This window comes from Ambystoma mexicanum, chromosome 10 (assembly GCF_040938575.1).
Source record: "Ambystoma mexicanum isolate Mex_15411 chromosome 10, UKY_AmexF1_1, whole genome shotgun sequence".
NCBI lineage: Eukaryota > Metazoa > Chordata > Amphibia > Caudata > Ambystomatidae > Ambystoma > Ambystoma mexicanum.
Genome location: NC_090932.1, coordinates 1,158,621,442 through 1,158,638,986, shown reverse-complemented (window position 1 = coordinate 1,158,638,986; position 17,545 = coordinate 1,158,621,442). Strand labels below are relative to the sequence as shown.

Below are 17,545 nucleotides of genomic sequence, written 5' to 3'. Positions count from 1 at the left end.
AAAAACAAAACTCCATATGACGCCTGCACAACACAAAAGAAACAATTGTGAAAGTCCGGTTATCCGATTAAAACACTAGAACAGCAAGTAACTATGAAACTAGAGGCCAAAAGGCATCCCTGTAACTAGTGTAGCCTCTGTGCAAATATACCAGGCTGTCACACACTTTGCTGCTGTGCAATTCCTTACCCATGTTCTGGATCTCCTTGTCACCCCCATAATCAGTCATTTTCTTGCCCAGGTTCACCAGCACGTGATAGCGAGTGTCGTCTGTCTGTCCCAGCAGTTGTTCTATTTCTTTGCGCCTCTCCTTGTCACGCAGTTTGTCATTTTTTAGGACCGCCAGAACCTCGTCTGCTGCTCCACAGAGGATATCCCGAGGCTGCAACATAGGAGAAGCTCCATTATTGGAAGAAGAAAAAAAAGAAAAGGACCAAGACACATGGAGGAATAATTCCCTGGAATAAAGTTGAATAGGACTGCTAATAGCTTCAAGAAATGTACATGTCCATCGTCACAAAGACACAATCTGTAAAATATACTTTTTGGAACTTCACAGATGTACTCTACACAAAGACTATTTGTAGATCAACATACTTTAGCAAGATCAATGGGGAGGGTAACAGAGTTGTCAAATGGTTTGAGTAGGCAAGACTGGCAAGCCAGCAGTTCTGTGACATTTAATCAATTCTGTGACACTTAATGTTAAACAGAAAGTGAACAGAAAATTGGTCGCAAAAGCATTCTAGATGTAGGTTAGGGAAATGTTTCCACAGCCTTCTGGTGAGGGCTGTGAAGATAACTATTAAAAGGAGGAAAACTGGGTATGTGTCAAGTTAAACGAACGTAATGCCTTTCACCAGGTAATGTAAGCAGAGCAGTCAAGCTTCGGCTAGGTACAATTGGGCCCAATGGATTACTTAAGGCAACACTACACAGATCTAATGAAAATATATACACTTTCCTACAGTTTCAGAAATGAGCAAAATGAAATTCACGCAAGTATCAGATGTTAGGACAGTTTTTCTAAAGTCCACCTAGGGGCTTTATAAAACTATACCTTAGTCAATACAAACTCAAACTCTTAGTATAAGGCTGTGCCACCCGAGATAATTTGCTAGCAATGACAGAGCAGACAGGCTAATCTTGGGAGGGAGAGAGGTCTGTAGATGGGTACAAAGAAATTGTAGCATACATATGGACCAAAGAAACACTGATCTATTGTAAACATAATGGTTTATTTTATACATACACACAGGTAAAGAAAATTCATTAGAAAGCCAAGTACCATCACCCATAAAATACAATTATAAAAACCAACACAGCACTTATGGTATGCAAACCAAAGTATAATGCATATTTAGAAGAGCAGTGTGCAGTTCAAGGTGAGTAAATCCTAATGATATACATTTAGAATGGCAACATACTATTCATGGGGAATAAAACCACATTAAGCTTTTAGAATGACCCAAGGTAATTCAAGGTAAGCAGACCCTATTGGTAATAACCTACAATGCTATTCCGTTTCAGGAGTACTCTAGTTATACAAACACTGTTACAAGTGAACCCAGCCATTATATAATGTATTTCAGAATGGATTCACTACCAAACAGGTAAGCACTTGGCAACATGCAACAATTTCTATTTGGAACCCATACTGTTACACTCCAATTACTTTTCAGAACACAGTTCAAAAGGTAACTTAGAAATCAGGATTCACATTTAGAAATCAGCTATTCAAATTGAGTAACACCCTATTGGTCATAATCCAGTATACTGGCTATTACAGGAATAGTTAGTTATACCAATGTTACTTTTCAGAAGAGCGTAACAATTCTAAAGGTAAGTAAGAAAAAACTCCATATACTTTGCAGAGGGGCAGAATGCAACTCTAGGATAAGTGAGCACTCAGTAAAACCATCTTAGAAAGGCACTAAGCAGTTTAGGGTAAGCAAAACCCTACGTTACACTTTTAGAGTGGCAGCAGCTATTCAAGGTGAGTAAGCCCTATTGGTAGACTTTTACACTTATTCAGTTTCAGGAATAAAGATGCACCAACTCAATTACTTTCTAGAAGAGTGGAACACAATTCAAAGTTAAGTAAATAACTTATTCTTTTCACAGAGGCAACAAGCAACTCTGCACTTGCACGATCCAAATGATCACAAGGCCTAATAGGACTGCCTCTGTTCATCATTGTTATTCGCCTTTTTACCCTGCTTCCCCCCAACCCCTTTGCCCTGTGGGCACTTTGAAACACAATTTCTTGATTTATACGCACCTTACAAATGCATAGTAAGAACTTCTATTTCAGAGATACAGTTACAACACGAACACCTTTAGCAAATACTTGTTCTATTTCCAAGTCAGAGGCCTTATCTTTTGAAGTTCTTCCCGGAATGAGCGATCTCAGAGGCAGAAGGGGGAACACTAGTGGCCCAGAGGCCAACAGCAGGCAGGTCAGGATAGAGCTCAGATGCAGGAAAGTCATTTCCAGAGGATTTCTCATCCAATTAGTAAGTACAGATTTCCGTTAGCAGAAGGGTTTTCGGGGACTTCATAGAAGGCTTCCTAGATGCGTTCCAACGCTAGGCCTGGGTGAACGGTATGGGCAAACTCCGAAACACACAAATCACCCACTCAGTGACACAGGATCGACAATACTTTAAGTACTACCCAAGCCAACACAGTACCTCAGCAGTGAAGAAGAGTTTGCAGATGGACGCCTTCCCGATGCAGCAGCAGAGGGCTCGGTCTCTGGATTTTTGGTCAGGGTGAAGAACTAGCACTCGATGGAACTTGCAGCAGCAGTCAACAGAAAAGACCCCCAATAAAAGGATTCTTCAGTGCTTCTCGCAGCTCTGGATTTGCTGCCCTTTTACAGGTACCGGATGAAGGACGGTTGTCACCGGTCGGATTCTCTTCACTCGCTCAATCCAGCACTCTGGTGTGGGGATTTAGGTATTTGAATCATGTCTCTGGAGATCAAGCAGGCGTCCGCCAAGGTTTCAGTGAGAATCGGACTTCGGAAGACAACGCACAGCACTCAGGCACGAGGTCCCAGGGTATTGGCGGTCACAGCACGTTGTGGGATGGCTCGTTTTGCAGGTCGTCTGAAGACTGAGGGGTCCCAACAGTCTCTGGGCTGGAGTAGTTGTCTTCAGGACTCCTAGGTCACATGGAAGTGTCGGAACAAACTCTGGTTAGATAGCAGGCATCTCCGGTCTCTGAAATCAGCTACAGCAGTCTTTTCTCCATCTTCCTCTTTGAATTCAGCTCCAGTGGTCGACTTCTCTTCAGCTTCCAGAATCGGACATTTATACAGGAACCCACACACTACTTCTGCATACTGTCCCTGCAGCCTGCAGCTTACAGAAAGGGACGGGTGGCTGTCAATCAGGACAGTTACCTCTACAAAGGTAATCTCCCTCAATTTTTGTTTTCGGGGGGCCAGTATCTCAGAATGGGAGACACACCGTCAGGAAAAATACTAAAGCGAGACAACTGGCTACCCCACTCTGTCCAACCAGGGCAGGCGTGGTGATCTAAGAGTTATTGTATTTTTCCTGTCAATCAGGACAGCCAGCCCCCCCCCCCCCCCACCCAAAGGCAACTGGTTTTGCTCAGGCACACTAGAAAACAAAGGGCTGCAGGGTTTCAGACGCCTCCCTCACTTCCTGCCTTCACAGACACACTGGAGCCTTGGTGTCTAAACAAATGAACTTCAACCAGGACCTCCCCCACCTAGGACGGCAGAAGAAGCCCCAAGAAAGGACAAGCACACAACAAATGGCGAAAAATGAAGTAAGCCACCATTCTAGCACAAAGGTGACCCTTCTGTACATTACCACGGCTGGTTTGACAGCCAGTCTGCGTTCAATATTAACACAAAAGTCATTAAAGTAAGTCCACTGCCACCAGCCATAAGAGTTAGCTTGTCGCAGTAACAGGAACATTAATGTTATTGTTAAAGGATATTTGTACCGTGCACTATCACCATCGGAGTGGTCCCCTGGTGCTATGAAAAAGGGGGTGGGGGTGGGGGTAAGCTGTAAAAGTGCAAGAGAGCAGTGATGTGCTGTTGAATACTACTGGAGCAGTGAGAAAGGGAATACTATGCATCTTCCCAGCACTTCACTTAAGGTGGGGTGTGCTGGTCTCACTATATAACATGTAAAGTGGATGAAAATTGCTCTCTACCCTTGGGAACAGTCCACCCAAGATAAATCAAGAGAAAAAAGGGAAGTCCCAAGGGCAATCCAGCAACACTGCACAAAGTGCTGTGTGCTGCAATAAATACATGTAGGTGCACACAAAGTCATAAGAAAGGATATATTCAAAAATACACTATGGAAAGTCAGCAAAATGACACCCATAAAAAAAAAGAGTAAAAGAAAGGGCGAGTAAGGCAAAAGGTACCCACTGTTGGGGAAGTGTCCTAAAGTCCACTGTGAGATGAAGACTTATCCCAATGGTTTTAGATCCCCAACGTTTGGTATCTGTCCATACTACTCTTGGAACCTTGAAAAGGGGGCAGAGCAGTCAGGCTGATCATAAGAGGGATTTGTGAGCTGTAGGCAAGTACACTGAACCTAGTTAGTAATGCAATTCATGAAACCACTTACTCAATAAAAGTATATTAAAATATAGATGATTATTTATACAAGCATTACTATTAAATACTTAGCACATTAAATCAAAAACACTTTAGAATACTTTTCAAAGGGCACTGCTTAGTTTGTAGTTGCTCGCCATTACAATTGTTACAGCTTTTGACACTAATGACATTTCTACCGTATTATCAGTAATATTACAGACTCGTGCACACACAAAGTAATACAGTAATTTTATTTAGTTAGCAAAACCACATAAAATAATTACTTTTAGGAAGGAAAACAGTTGGGTAGTGTAGTACTAGGAGGGCTTAAGTTTCTAGAAGCATTTCTTCACACAGCAAGGCTTTTAAAGTCCAAAACACAACCCTAGCTAAAGGCAGTTCAGAAAGGTCTCAAGGTCTTGACAAGCAGCAGAACAACGAAAAACCCCAGTGGATATTTTATAGTCTAGTCCAATGTTAAAGGACTCGCTAAAGGGATACAAGCAGCAGCTTGGGTCAGAGGTAAGAGGGGGTTGCCCTGGGCACCTCTACTTGCACTCCAACACTCTGGAGCGACTTCTTGGAATCAGGTAAGCAATACCTACGAGTGTTAGGAAAGATTTCATCAATGTGTAATTTTCCCTCCATTTTTGGACCCCAACCCCCAAACTTTTTGCTTTTGTTTGACTATCTTATCCTGACTTTTGCTAGTGGGCAGAGCCTTCAGCTGTACTCCCCTGGGCTGTTGCTCAATGGTTTTGGGGAAACTGACACATCCTTCAGACTGTCAGTACTGAGAAACTATGTTTCCCTTAGTTTTCGACTATGTTGCCATTTCTTGGTAACTTTTTAACAGTGCACAATGTACCTTTCAGTACCATACGCTGAGGTCCTTTTTGTTTTATGGCCCTAGACACCCTCGAAGGATTGTTTGGCGATTGTACAAGTGTGCCTGGGACGAACTGGTGGCAGCAAGTTATTAACTGTTGCCTGAATGACTGGGATTACCGTGGGCGATGATTGGTCCACAACTGGGATGCCTGGAAGAACAAGTTACTTACCTTATCTGGTAACCTTCTTTCAACGGGATGTTCCTCCAAAGTATTCCACATCTTTGACAGGTAATGACCACAGCTGTGCTGCTTTGGAAGATTTTCGGCAGAGGGGGTCCTGCGTCGATGTCGATACGCTGTTCGAGGGCCTCCGTCAAGCGTCAACGTCACTGGATGTTATATATAGGACGCACAGCACCCATAGCCTCAGTTGTAGTTTTTTCCCAGAATGTGTGGCACCAATCTCCTGCCAGTATGACTGCAGAAAACCTTGCGGAAACGTATGCTGCAATCGCCTAAGAAATTCTGTAGCGGGGCAGGCTGGGAGGGTGCGATGTGGAATACGTTGGCAGAACATCCTATCGAAAGATCATTACCAAATAAGGTAAGTAACTTGTTCTTCGAGGGGATTGTGTCCTACGACGTATTCCACATCTATGACAGACTCCCAAAGCAAAACCAATGTTTGGAAGTGGGAAAAGAACTTACAATATTAGAATTTTAGAATGCCCAATCAAATTGCTGAATAAAGGACTGCCTTACCAAAGGCCAAATCCTGCCCATGGATGGAGTCAAGGAATAGTGTCTCACAAAAGTATGGACAGAGGCCCATGTGGCTGCTTCGCAAATATTTCGAATCAGAACACCTCTCTGTAAAGCAGTGGAGGCAGCCACACCCCTAGTAGAGTGAGCCCATAAGCCTACCGGAGGGTCCTTTCCCGCCAAACGCTAACCTTCAGAAATCGTCAAAATGATCCATCTAGACAAGGTCTGTTTGGAAAGAGCCTGACCCAAGCGCCTTCCAGCATAACCAACAAAGAGCTGATCGTCCACTCTGACCTGGGACATCCGTGAGAGATAGAAACTCAAAGCTCTCCTAGGATCCAACCTAGGAAGCCTCTCCTCTTCCTTACCAGGATGTGGAGGAGGATAAAACGCCGGAAGAGTTACCTTCTGGCTCAAATGAAATTCTGACACAACCTTCGGAAGGAAAGAAGGCCGCACCCGCAGGACAACCCTGTCCTTATGGAACACAGTAAAGGGTGGCTTGGCGGAAAGTGCCGGCAACCCACTCACTCTGCGTGCGTATGTCACAGCAACTAAAAATACAGTTTTAAAGGACAACAGTCGCAATGGACAAGAATGTAAGGGCTCAAACGGAGCTCCCATTGGTAACTTTAAAACCAAATTCAAATCCCATCCCGGCACCTGGAAAGGCAACGGTGGAAACACATTAGTTAGCCCTTTTAGAAACTGAGAAATCAAAGGGATCTTAAAATAAGAACATTCCTCACACGAGCGCTTAAATAGGGACAGCGCCGCCAGGTAACCCTTAATGGTACCCACTTGCAGGCCCTTGTGGGCTAAAGAAATCAAAAAGGACAAAAGGAATTTAACATTGGAAAGGATCCAAAATTCTGTACCCTGCACCAGTCACAGAACTTTCTCCAATGGCAAAGGGATTTCGTTGCGGGCCTTCTGGCCGAAAGCAACACCTCCATCACGTCTTCTGGGTGGTCCCAATCCTTAAACCTCAACCTTTCAGATACCAAGCCTGAAGGCTGAGAGACTTGACCTCTGGATGGAGAACCCGACCCCCCTCCCATGAGAGCAGATCATCTCGGTAGGGAAGATGGCGTGGAGGGCAGATGGACATGTCTAGAAGGTCTGGGTACCAGGCTCTCCTGGCCCATGCCGGAGCAATGAGGATCATCTGGGAACCTAACCTCGGTAACCTCCGCAACACTTGCGGAATGACGGGGACTGGAGGAAATGCGTACAGCAGTGGGAAGGACCACTCCACTACGAACGCGTCCCCCAAGGCTCCTCTTGGAGTAAATTCCCGTGAGCAGAATCTTTCGCACTTCCGGTTGACACTGGTGGCGAAGAGACCCACTTGTGGGGTCCCCCAAAGGGCGAATATCTCCAACAGAACTTCCTGAGCCAGCTCCCACTCGTGAGAGACCGTGCTCTGCCTGCTCAGAGGGTTTGCCGCCACGTTTCGTCTCCGGCCAGATGAACTGCTGGATGGCCCAGAACCAGAGCTGCATCGCCTTCCTGCACAACGCAAGTGACCCTGCCCCCGCCTTTTTTGTTGAGTTAGTGCATGGCCACTGTATTGTCCGTCATAATCAGGACATTCTTCCCCTGCACAGACTGCAGAAAAGCCTTCAGGGCTAGCCTGACGGCCCTCAGCTGTAACAAATTGATATGGAGTCTGGACTCCAACGGAAACCAATGGCCGCTGGCTGTGAACTCGCTGGCATGAGCTCCCCAACCCGTGAGGGATGCCGTCACGATCGTCACCTCCGGCCAAGGTTGCCAAAATGGAGCTCCCTTCATCAAATTTCCTTCGATGGCCCACCACAGAAGATCCTAGGCGACAGAGGGCGGAATCCGAATGGGATCCGACATCCTGCCGGAGAACTGCGGCCACTGCATCTTGAGAGCCCACTGCAGAGATCTCATCTGCAGCCTGGCCTCTGGCACCAGGAAAATGCAGGATGCCATGAGGCTGAGCAACCTCAAGAACTCGAACGCCGGGAGACTCTGGGCATGTTGAAATGTGTCCACCATCTGCAGAACGTGATGAACCCTCACCTGGGGAGGCGAACACTGCCCCAGGGAAGTGTCAAGCACTGCGCCGAAGTATTGGAGCCGCTGGGTAGGTGTCAAATGGGACTTCTTTAAATTGAGGCAGAAGCCCAGCTTGTGAAGGGAGTGGCAGGTGACAGACAGATGATACAGGGCTTGCTCAGGAGAGCGCGCCCTGGTCATCCAATCGTCCAGGTAGGGGTAGACGTGAATCCCCCCCCCCTTTCCTGAGATACGCTGCCACCACCACCATCAGCTTGGTGAAGACCCTCGGGTCGGAGGTCAATCCGAATGGCAGGACCCGAAACTGAAGTGAGTCGCCAACCACGAACTTCAGGTAATTCCTGTGCTTGGGATGAATCGGCACATGAAAGTAAGCATCCTTGAGGTCGAGAGACACCAACCAATCCTGAAGTTGAAGGGCCTGGAGGACTTGAGAAAGAGTTACCATCTTGAACTTGTCCTTCCTGAGGAGCTTGTTCAACCAACACCAGTCCATGAGGAGTCTCAATTCCCTGTCTTTTTTCGGGATCAAAAAATAAGGGGAATACCATCCCTTGTTCCTCTCTGCTACGGGCACCAGTTCTATGGCGCCTTTCCCCAGCACGGATAGGATTTCCTGCGCAAGGAGCTGATCCGGACGCTTCAAAGAGCTTCCCTGGTGGATTGTCATGAGGCCTCTGCCAGAAGGGAAGACAGTAGCCTTGGGCCATGATCTCCAGAACCCACACATCTGAAGTAATGGCTTGCCATTCTCCAAGATGCTGTGCAAGTCTGCCCCCAACCAGCGAACCATGGGACATGGCCTCATGACTGAGCAGATGCGGCAGCGGTAGTGCCTGAGGGCAAAGAGGCAATTGCCCGAGCGGCTTTGGCACCTCGAGTACCTTGCTTTCCACCTCTGGTACTCCTACGGTGGCCCCTTTGACTGGCAGCTCCTCTCGATCTACCAAAGGAAGAGTAGTACCGAAAGGAACCTCCCCTCCATTGCTGTCCCCTAGGACGAAAAGGCAGAGGCTGGGGTACTGCAGCGCTCAAAGACTTCGATGCAGCTTGGGAGGTCTGCAACCTCTCAAGGCTCTCGTCTGCCTTGCTGCCAAACAGATGGACACCATCAAAGGGCATGTTGAGAAGCCGGGATTGCACATCAGGAGCAAACCCCGACTTCCGCAACCACACAAACCGCATATCACGGTGCTCGCAGCCATGGACCGGCTGACACAGTCTGCAGTGTCCAAACCCGACTGAACGGATTCACAGATGGCATCCTTGCCATCTTGCACGAGGGCTAGAAAACCATCTGGTTCTTCCCCTTCGGGAATATGTTCAGCCGCCAAAGATACACAATTCCACAGAGTGTGAGTGAATCTCACCAAGGCACAAACGGAGTTGGCTGCCTTCAAAGCCATAACCCCAGATGAAAACACCTTCGCCCAACCATCAAAGCACTTATCGTCCCTATCAGGAGGGTTGGTAGGGTACGCAGCCTGCTTTGCGGGCGCCATAGCCGCCTGCACCACCCAACTCTCCGGAGTAGGGTGAGTCGACAAGTAGCAGGGGTCACAACTGGCTGGGCGGTATTTTTTCGGAAGCGACTTATTTACTGCAGGGAGACTCTCTGGCGCAGTCCAAGCCGCCGCTGCCACCCTTCTTTGCAAAGCCATGTGAAATGGCAACACTGGGGCAGTGGGTTGACCTTGGTCCAGGATGTCCGTCAGATCATCCTGATCAAAATCACCCCAAGTATTCAGTCACCAGACGCCTATAGGAGGATTCGGCATGCGTCCCAGGCTCAGGTCTGCCAAACTCCACCTCTGGAGAGGTGTCAAGACCACTGGTGTCATGCAAGGACTGACTGAGTTCCTCCATCTGACTGTGCCCAGACAAAAGGTCATCAGGGACATCAGGAGGCACAACCATCTCAACATCAGACCCTTCCTCCACCTCTGAAATATACTCCAAAGGTTGGAACAAAGCCAATCTGGGAGGAGGAACAGAGTAGGACTCAAAAACTCCCTGCTCTCACTGAGCCTGCATCTCCCCCTCCTCTGGGGACCCAGACACTTTCTCAAGGTTGTGCTCTACATGGGGAACTACTGCTGAATTATGGAGCCTGCATGCATGCTTGTGAGCATGTTGCACCAACAACAATCAAGTTTGTTTTTTCTGCTTTTTCTGCATTGTGCACATTCCGTGAGGACACAGGCTGAAAACATCCTGCCTAGTAAGTGCACCTCCCGGATCACCGTGACTTTTGCTTTTGTTGCGTTTCAGCCATACTATGGCTGATGCTAGTTACCACCTTCCAAGATGGCGGTCTATACCAACTTTCCCTTTGTCTCTGCCTGCCCAGCTCTTGCCGTAGTACGATTGGTCCCTGGCTTGTACTTATGGGTCAATCCCACGCCGGCAGGACAACGCTGGCCCTCCTTCCCATAGCCCGCCTTCTAAGGCCCCATTTGTTTTCCCTCTTCCTTTTGCAGGTGAGTCCCCCCTCACCTCTACTCCCAGGCTGCCTGTGACCCCCGCCCTCCCCACCCTCTGCTAGTCCCAGGATGCCCGTGACCCCCTCTCCCCACCCTCCGCTACTCCCCATATGCATGATGACCCCACCCTGCCCTCCCGTATGTATGCTACCCATCTCCCCCTTACCCAGTAAGTATGTGTAGCTGCCCATAATTGCATGAAGACTTGCAGCGCGTCACTGCCCGCAGATTTTAAACTGTACTATAGTATGCACTTGCCTCCCCTCTTACGGTGGCTGTCCCCATGCTATTCTGTGTTAATCTCCTCCGTGCCTACCTGTGCTACATGCCTCCTATGTATAATTATGCCTAGAGCCACACAATTACCCTCAATTACGACTTTACACATATGGGTCGCTGCCGCCATGCAACTTATGGCTGACACCTTGTATGTGTTCACTACTATGACCAGGCAATTGCTTGTAGCTACCGCCGTACAAGACATGGCAGGCCCCAAGCTTTCGCCCACCTACTGGACAATGTAAACTATGTGATGCTACCATAAAAGATGTGTTTGTACCATACAGTCTACCACCATAACCATGCATTCTATGCCATGCACTTTTTAATATTCACAAAGCAACATCTTTGTATGCCTTTGTATTGCTAAGGGCAGTGGGCGCTTTACAAATTCAAATTAATAAAAACAGGCCTCACAGACTTACTGAGAGCCTTCCTCTGAGTTTGCACTGCCCTCCGGGGCACCTACGGCAAATCCTCCACAAACGGCATCGAGGGAATCGGCGTCGACAACTTAGAGGGAGGAGTGTCATGGTGCAGGCACCCAAAACCCTGAAACTGGTGGGGCCATCTCGGACTTCGGCTCCCTTGGGGGCTTATCAAGCACCAGCCAGGCTCACCTGGACTCAGTCCTGACGCCGCTGGCGCCAGGCTCATGGAGGTGTTAGTTACATGGTCCATTAAAGGGATGGTCTAGTAAAAAATTTTATTTAAAAAATTGATAGGCAACAAAAAAAAAAAAATACTAGCATTCTCCGTTTTAAAACTTCCTATGTAAAATTTTGAGCTATTCAAGCTCAAAATTCCCAAAAGCAAGCACATGGGCGCATCCATTTTGTGAAATGGAGGCCCTCCTGTGCTGGCTTTTGCTTTTGCGGCACTAATGAAGGAAAAGCCAGCCAGCTGTAGTAAACAAAGGCTACCACTGGGTGGCTTTCCCTTCATTAGTGCTGTAGGCGGAGGACGGGGACCGGAGCAGGAAAGCTGCAGCTGAATCTCAGTAAGTGCTATTTATTTTTTTAAAAAAAATAAGCACTAGCTGTGGTTTTTTTTCTAAGTTTTCCGGGCTGGAGGAGCCCGGAAAACTTAGAAATAAAACTGCAGCTTTAAAAACGTATTTATGTTTGCGGTCGTTTTTGAAGCGACCGCAAACAAATGCAACGTTATTGTGTTGGAAAATGCTGCGTTTTTTCTTTCCAAGTTTCTCAGGCTCCTCTGGCTCGGAGGAGCCTGAGAAACTTGGAAAGAAAAACCACAGCGTTTTCCAACACAACTGTGTGCGTTTCTGCCTGCTGTGGCTATCACTTTGGGTCTCCGGTGCTCCCAGGGGAGCACCGGAGACCCAAAGTGAAAGCCACAGCAACACACGCGGTTATGTTTACATGCCGCGTAGTGTTTCTACTTGCAGCTGATTTCCCATTTGGGGCTCTCGGGCTCCCCGTGCGTCCTATACCTAACGTCCGGGTACGTTATGTAACGTCCGGGTACGTCGACGCTCGACAGAGGCCCTCGAAGAACAACGTATCAACGTCATTGATGCAGGACGCCCTCTGCCAAAAATGTTCCGAAGCAGCACAGCTGTGGTCATTACCTGTCATAGATGTGGAATACGTCTGAGGAAACAATCCCCCTCGAAGTCCTCGATTTTGGCGCGAAGCTAATCTTGGATGAGAGAAGGGGCTCTGCATCCATTCCAGGTTGATCACCTGGGTTCTCACCGAACTACAGAAGGAGCCAAGTATCCTGCAACGAAGAAACGGACTCATGAAACCACCAGAACTGCATTGGAAGGTTTGGCACCCTTTGCCCTCTGCTGTCCCGTCGGACCCGTTTTCCTCATCGATCAAGAAGGCCTGCAAGGGTGTTTCGCCCCTTTGGAGTAGTGGGAACAACTACTCTCGGCATCCCCTGCTTACCCACCAAAAGAGTCCTCTCGAAGTGTTCCTGAGCAATCCAGCGAACTGTCAAGCTCTACCATTGGGAATCCCGCAGACCTCCCAGCTGTCTCCAGTTGTAACCCGAGACTTGGGACATCGCTTGCTTGTAACCCTGTGCCCTCTACCCCCAAATTTCGTAGGCATAGCTCCTCTGGGTCATCAATTAGGAGATCATGTAACGCTGCACACATCTGTGATTCCCACGTCACTACCTGTTGGTGACAGTCGCTGTAGGTGCCTTGCTGACCTGCTTCTCCCCCCCCCCTCCGTGCCCTGAAGCCTGCTGCACCGGAATTTTCTTTGCATCACCTTCCGAAGCTGAGAAAAGGCAACTGTCCAGTCACGCAGTCACGAACGATTGTTCTATCCCGCAGCCGATGGGAGCCGGAGCGCCGCAAAACTACAGGACTCAAACCTACTAGCGACCTCGACTAAGCTGGCAAAATGTGGCCCAGACTGTGCTGAGGGTCAGAGAGTACTTGCATCACTTACTGGTGGCCCCCTGGCACAACCAATCTCTTTTACGCACGAATATCCCTAGAAAAGTATTTGCTTTTGGCTGGGTTAGCCTGCGCTCCCTAGCTATTCCCACCTTTTGAAAACTGCTCTGCCACCAAGGGCAGATCATACTCGAATAGTGGGAACCAATTCTTCATCACCTCAATCCTGCTCCTGACTCGCTGCAGCTCCCTCAAGACCACCCACTTTTTGTTCTACCTGCGCAATCGTGCATTGTTACGCACAAATGTACTCCATTCGAGATAACACAAAAGAATATTACAAGGACAGTGTACTCCTGCCATTAGAGACACTGGGGTAAGCATTACAGTGGTTGATGAACGTTTTTAACTTGATGTTGCTAAGGCACCAAAAAGGTCCCGCTAAACTTGCAGGAGGCCTAATCCAAATGGTTCAAATATTGCCAGCTCTAATCCAATGCAATACTAGGACTGTTAGAATACTGGTCAGTGTACAAAATGAGGAGCCTGGGAGAGTTCTGTTGGAGAATGACTTAAAGGCTCTTGGGAGTTGTATCAAGCACCCCCATGCCTCCCAGTAAAAGGAAGCAGGAGCAAACTAAATTGGCTAGAGAGGCAACTTTGGATGACTCTCAATGGGAGGTTACAGAGATTCCAATAACCCACAGTCCACAGGAAGGACACCCTTCTGATTCCAGGCCAAAGAAAGACAAAGGGGAAACCCAAGGTCTCTGGCAGAAAGAAAGGTATTACACCCAAACCTGTTCTAAGGACAAGGACATCCCCGGGAGGACAGTCCAAGGTCATCCCAGTTACCCCTCCACCAGCTGAGGCTGAGTGGGAGGACCAACCAGAAAGTGGTGAAACAGAGATGGAAGAAGCCCTTCCCTATAGGAGAGCTGAATCCTAAAGACCATCCTGAGCTGCAAACTTTACTTGCAAAAGGTGGACCCTCTAGGGCTGACTTCAGCAGAGGTCAAAGAAAGTATCCTACTCTTGAAGGTCTTCGCCAACAGGCAGCTTCCCAGCTGGATGGGCAAGAGCCAGGTAAGCGCTTTCACTTTGCCACCTCCACTAGCACGGTAGCAGCTGAGGAAGGGCAGGAGCCCTTTCCTCCCCGCCACAGCCGGCTTCAGGAGAAGCGTGGCTTCATCAATCAAGCTGCTCGCATTATCTCCGGCACCCTACTGCCTTAAGGGTAAGACCTGTCTGCAAACCTACCACTGGGGGCCCTTTCACTCTTCAGAGCATTTTACCAGTGTTCAGTGATTCTACGAACATCAAACGAGGCCCCGCCCTCCACAGAATGGCGGTTCGGCTATTGTTTACTGGTTGCTAGGCAACCCACAGTAGCTCTGATTGGTCACTATCGTCCTCATCTTGAGAACGCCAGAACCGGAAGGTGTGAGCCGGCCTCGGTATCGAAGGCCCAGTGTTTAAGGCCCAACGCCTGCCAGGGACAAGGGGCCAGCCACTCTACATGTCTTCACCAAGACCCGCCACCATGTATGGGGTAAGAAAAATGTCACCCTATTATACCCTTGCGCAACTACTATAGACACCCTGGAGCACACCCAAATCTAAACTGCATTAACCGTTATTGCTCTCTTACGGCGCACCAACCACTATTTTTATACATATACTGCCCACCAATATATGGTACATTTTTATTGCGCACATGAAACAACGGTCTGTTCTTCTCAAACATCTTAATCCTTGACACTACTGGCGACAGTGAACTCAACTGCAAATGCCATGCCACCGCTGACCCATAACTGTTGCCTTTGAAACAGCATTATTCGTGTTATGTTACTTTGCATTTATATAGCGCCTTATGTAGCATTGGTATGATCTCAAGGCGCTGGTAGGTTGCACGTCCTCGGGAACCGAAGTTCAAGTCAGTAGAGGGAGGAGAGAGAGAAAGAGAGTCATAAGGTGCGTGTGAGCACCGGATATGTGTGCAGCAGTTGTGGCATTCGTGTGATAGCTGCTTCTTACCGGTAGGTGTGGTGGTTGGGAGGTCAAGAGAATGTGTTCTTTCTGGGAGGTTATTATCCAGACTGATTCTGGCTGCCTTAGGCCTGAGGAAAACGCCTAGGCTGGAGGGTGTGTGACCAGCTGTGTTTATTTAGGATGATGGGGAGTATGAGGCAAGTGATGGCATGAGAACAGCTATACCGAATGGTGTCATAGTATTGCTGTGTTCTAGTTGAGTGATGGTGTAAAGAAGAGAGTAAGCGTAGACATCTGATATGGTGGTTTACCTTAGGTGCTTGGGATCAAACACACTAATCGTTCCATGCACTCCGACTGTTCCATGCACTCCGACCGTTCCATGCACTCCGAGCCGTTTTATGCAAACAATTGTATGCACAACAACCATTCTATGCACTTACGCTATTCTATGCACTGCAATCGTTTTATGCACTCCAGATCGTTCCATATAGTCTAGTCATTTTGTACTGTGTCATATCGTGCTCCCTATTTCGTGCATTCCATTCGTTGTATGTACTCGCTCAGTTCTATGCACACTATCAGTTCGATCAGTTCTATGTATTCCTTCTGATTCGATCTATGCATGTTATCCCTTCATCACTCGGTCTGCTCATTTAATTTGTTCTACCGATGTCATCCGTTCGCCATGCATCATCAATCCACATACTGGACCCGTTCCATACACCCTGTTTCACTCGTTGCATCCACATACGACATCCGTTCATCCACATACGTTATCCGTTCGTCCACCTACTTCACCCACTCCACCCGTTCCATGTACTTCACCCGTTCGACCCCGTTCGTCTGTTCCATCCGCATACTTCACCCGTTCCATCCACCCGCTTGACCCGTTCCACCCACATGCTTGACCCGTTCCATTCACCCGCTTGACCCGTTCCACCCACATGCTTGACCCGTTCCATTCACCCGCTTCCCCAGATTCCATCCACCTACTTCGCCCATTCCAACCCCATACTTCATCCGCTCTTCCGCTCCACCGGCTTCGTCTGCTCGACTCACTTCATCCATTCATCTTACCTTTTTGGTTCAACCCATGTCACTTGTCGCACGCACTCAATCCGTTCCATGTTCTCCATCTGTTCCATGTACTACACCCGTATAATGCACTTGAATCGTCGATTCTGTTCGTTCCATTTTAACCAAGCACTCATACATTCATGCCATCTGTTTCGTGCACTCTACCTGTTCTGTGCACTTTGTGCATATATCTGTATCCTGTATTCTTTTCCATCCTCCCACTTTATTCCTTCCGTCCATTTTGTTCCTCTCGTCCATTACTTTCATTTCATCCACTTCGTTAGTTTCAGCCACTTTACTACTTTCATACAATGTATTCTTTTTATTCACTTCACTGCTTTGATCCACTTTACTCAATCTACTCTGTTTGTCCTTTTTAGTTTACATTAAAAGTTATTAATTTTCGATTTCTCGCTTGGATCTTGATGTTGGATTGTTATTTACGTTATTGTTATTAATGATATAGTATTTTGGGCTTTTTGAATTTCTGTTATCCACTTTATTCTTCTCGTCCACTTTGATCCTCTTGTCCATTAGATTTATTTCGTGCATTTCATTAATATCAACCACATTACTACTCTTATACAACTTATTCTTTTTATCTACTTCAGTGCTCTGGTCCTTTTTACACATTCTATTTTGTTTGTCCTTTTTAGTTTACCTTAGAGGTTATTAGTTTACAATTTTTCACTCGGAAACATGATACTGGATTGTGATCTAGCATTTTGGGCTAATGTCATTGAGCTTCTGTTATCCAGTTTGAGTTAGGGGTCGCTTTTAGGGGGAAGAGCCATGTTTTCAGTAATTTGCGGAAAGACAGGAGGTCCTCGGTGAGTCGGATGTGGGGTGGGAGTGCGTTCCAAAGCGTGGGGGGCAAGGCTGAGAATGATGATCCACCTAACCCGACAGTTTGTTTTTGGTATGACTAGGAGGCCGGCTGAGCTTGATCTTACAGTACGTGCACAGTGATGGGGTTTTAGTTTGTCTTGAAGGTATTGAGGTCTGGTGTATGCAGTGCTTGGTGAGAAATGCATAAGGTTTTGAAGGTCACCCCTCGGACAACCGGAAGCCAGTGCAGTTTTGAGGG

The 17,545-nt window shown here is 47.6% G+C and overlaps 1 protein-coding gene across 1 annotated transcript in view; it reads right to left on the bottom strand.

The window, feature by feature from the left end:
- SNRNP200 (small nuclear ribonucleoprotein U5 subunit 200) overlaps positions 1-17,545 on the bottom strand; it is a 983,530-nt gene that overhangs the window by 876,905 nt on the left and 89,080 nt on the right. The window contains exon 4 of the mRNA XM_069619090.1: positions 190-382. Within this exon, the coding sequence (XP_069475191.1) occupies positions 190-382 (193 nt within the window). The remainder of the gene's footprint in view (positions 1-189; positions 383-17,545) is intronic.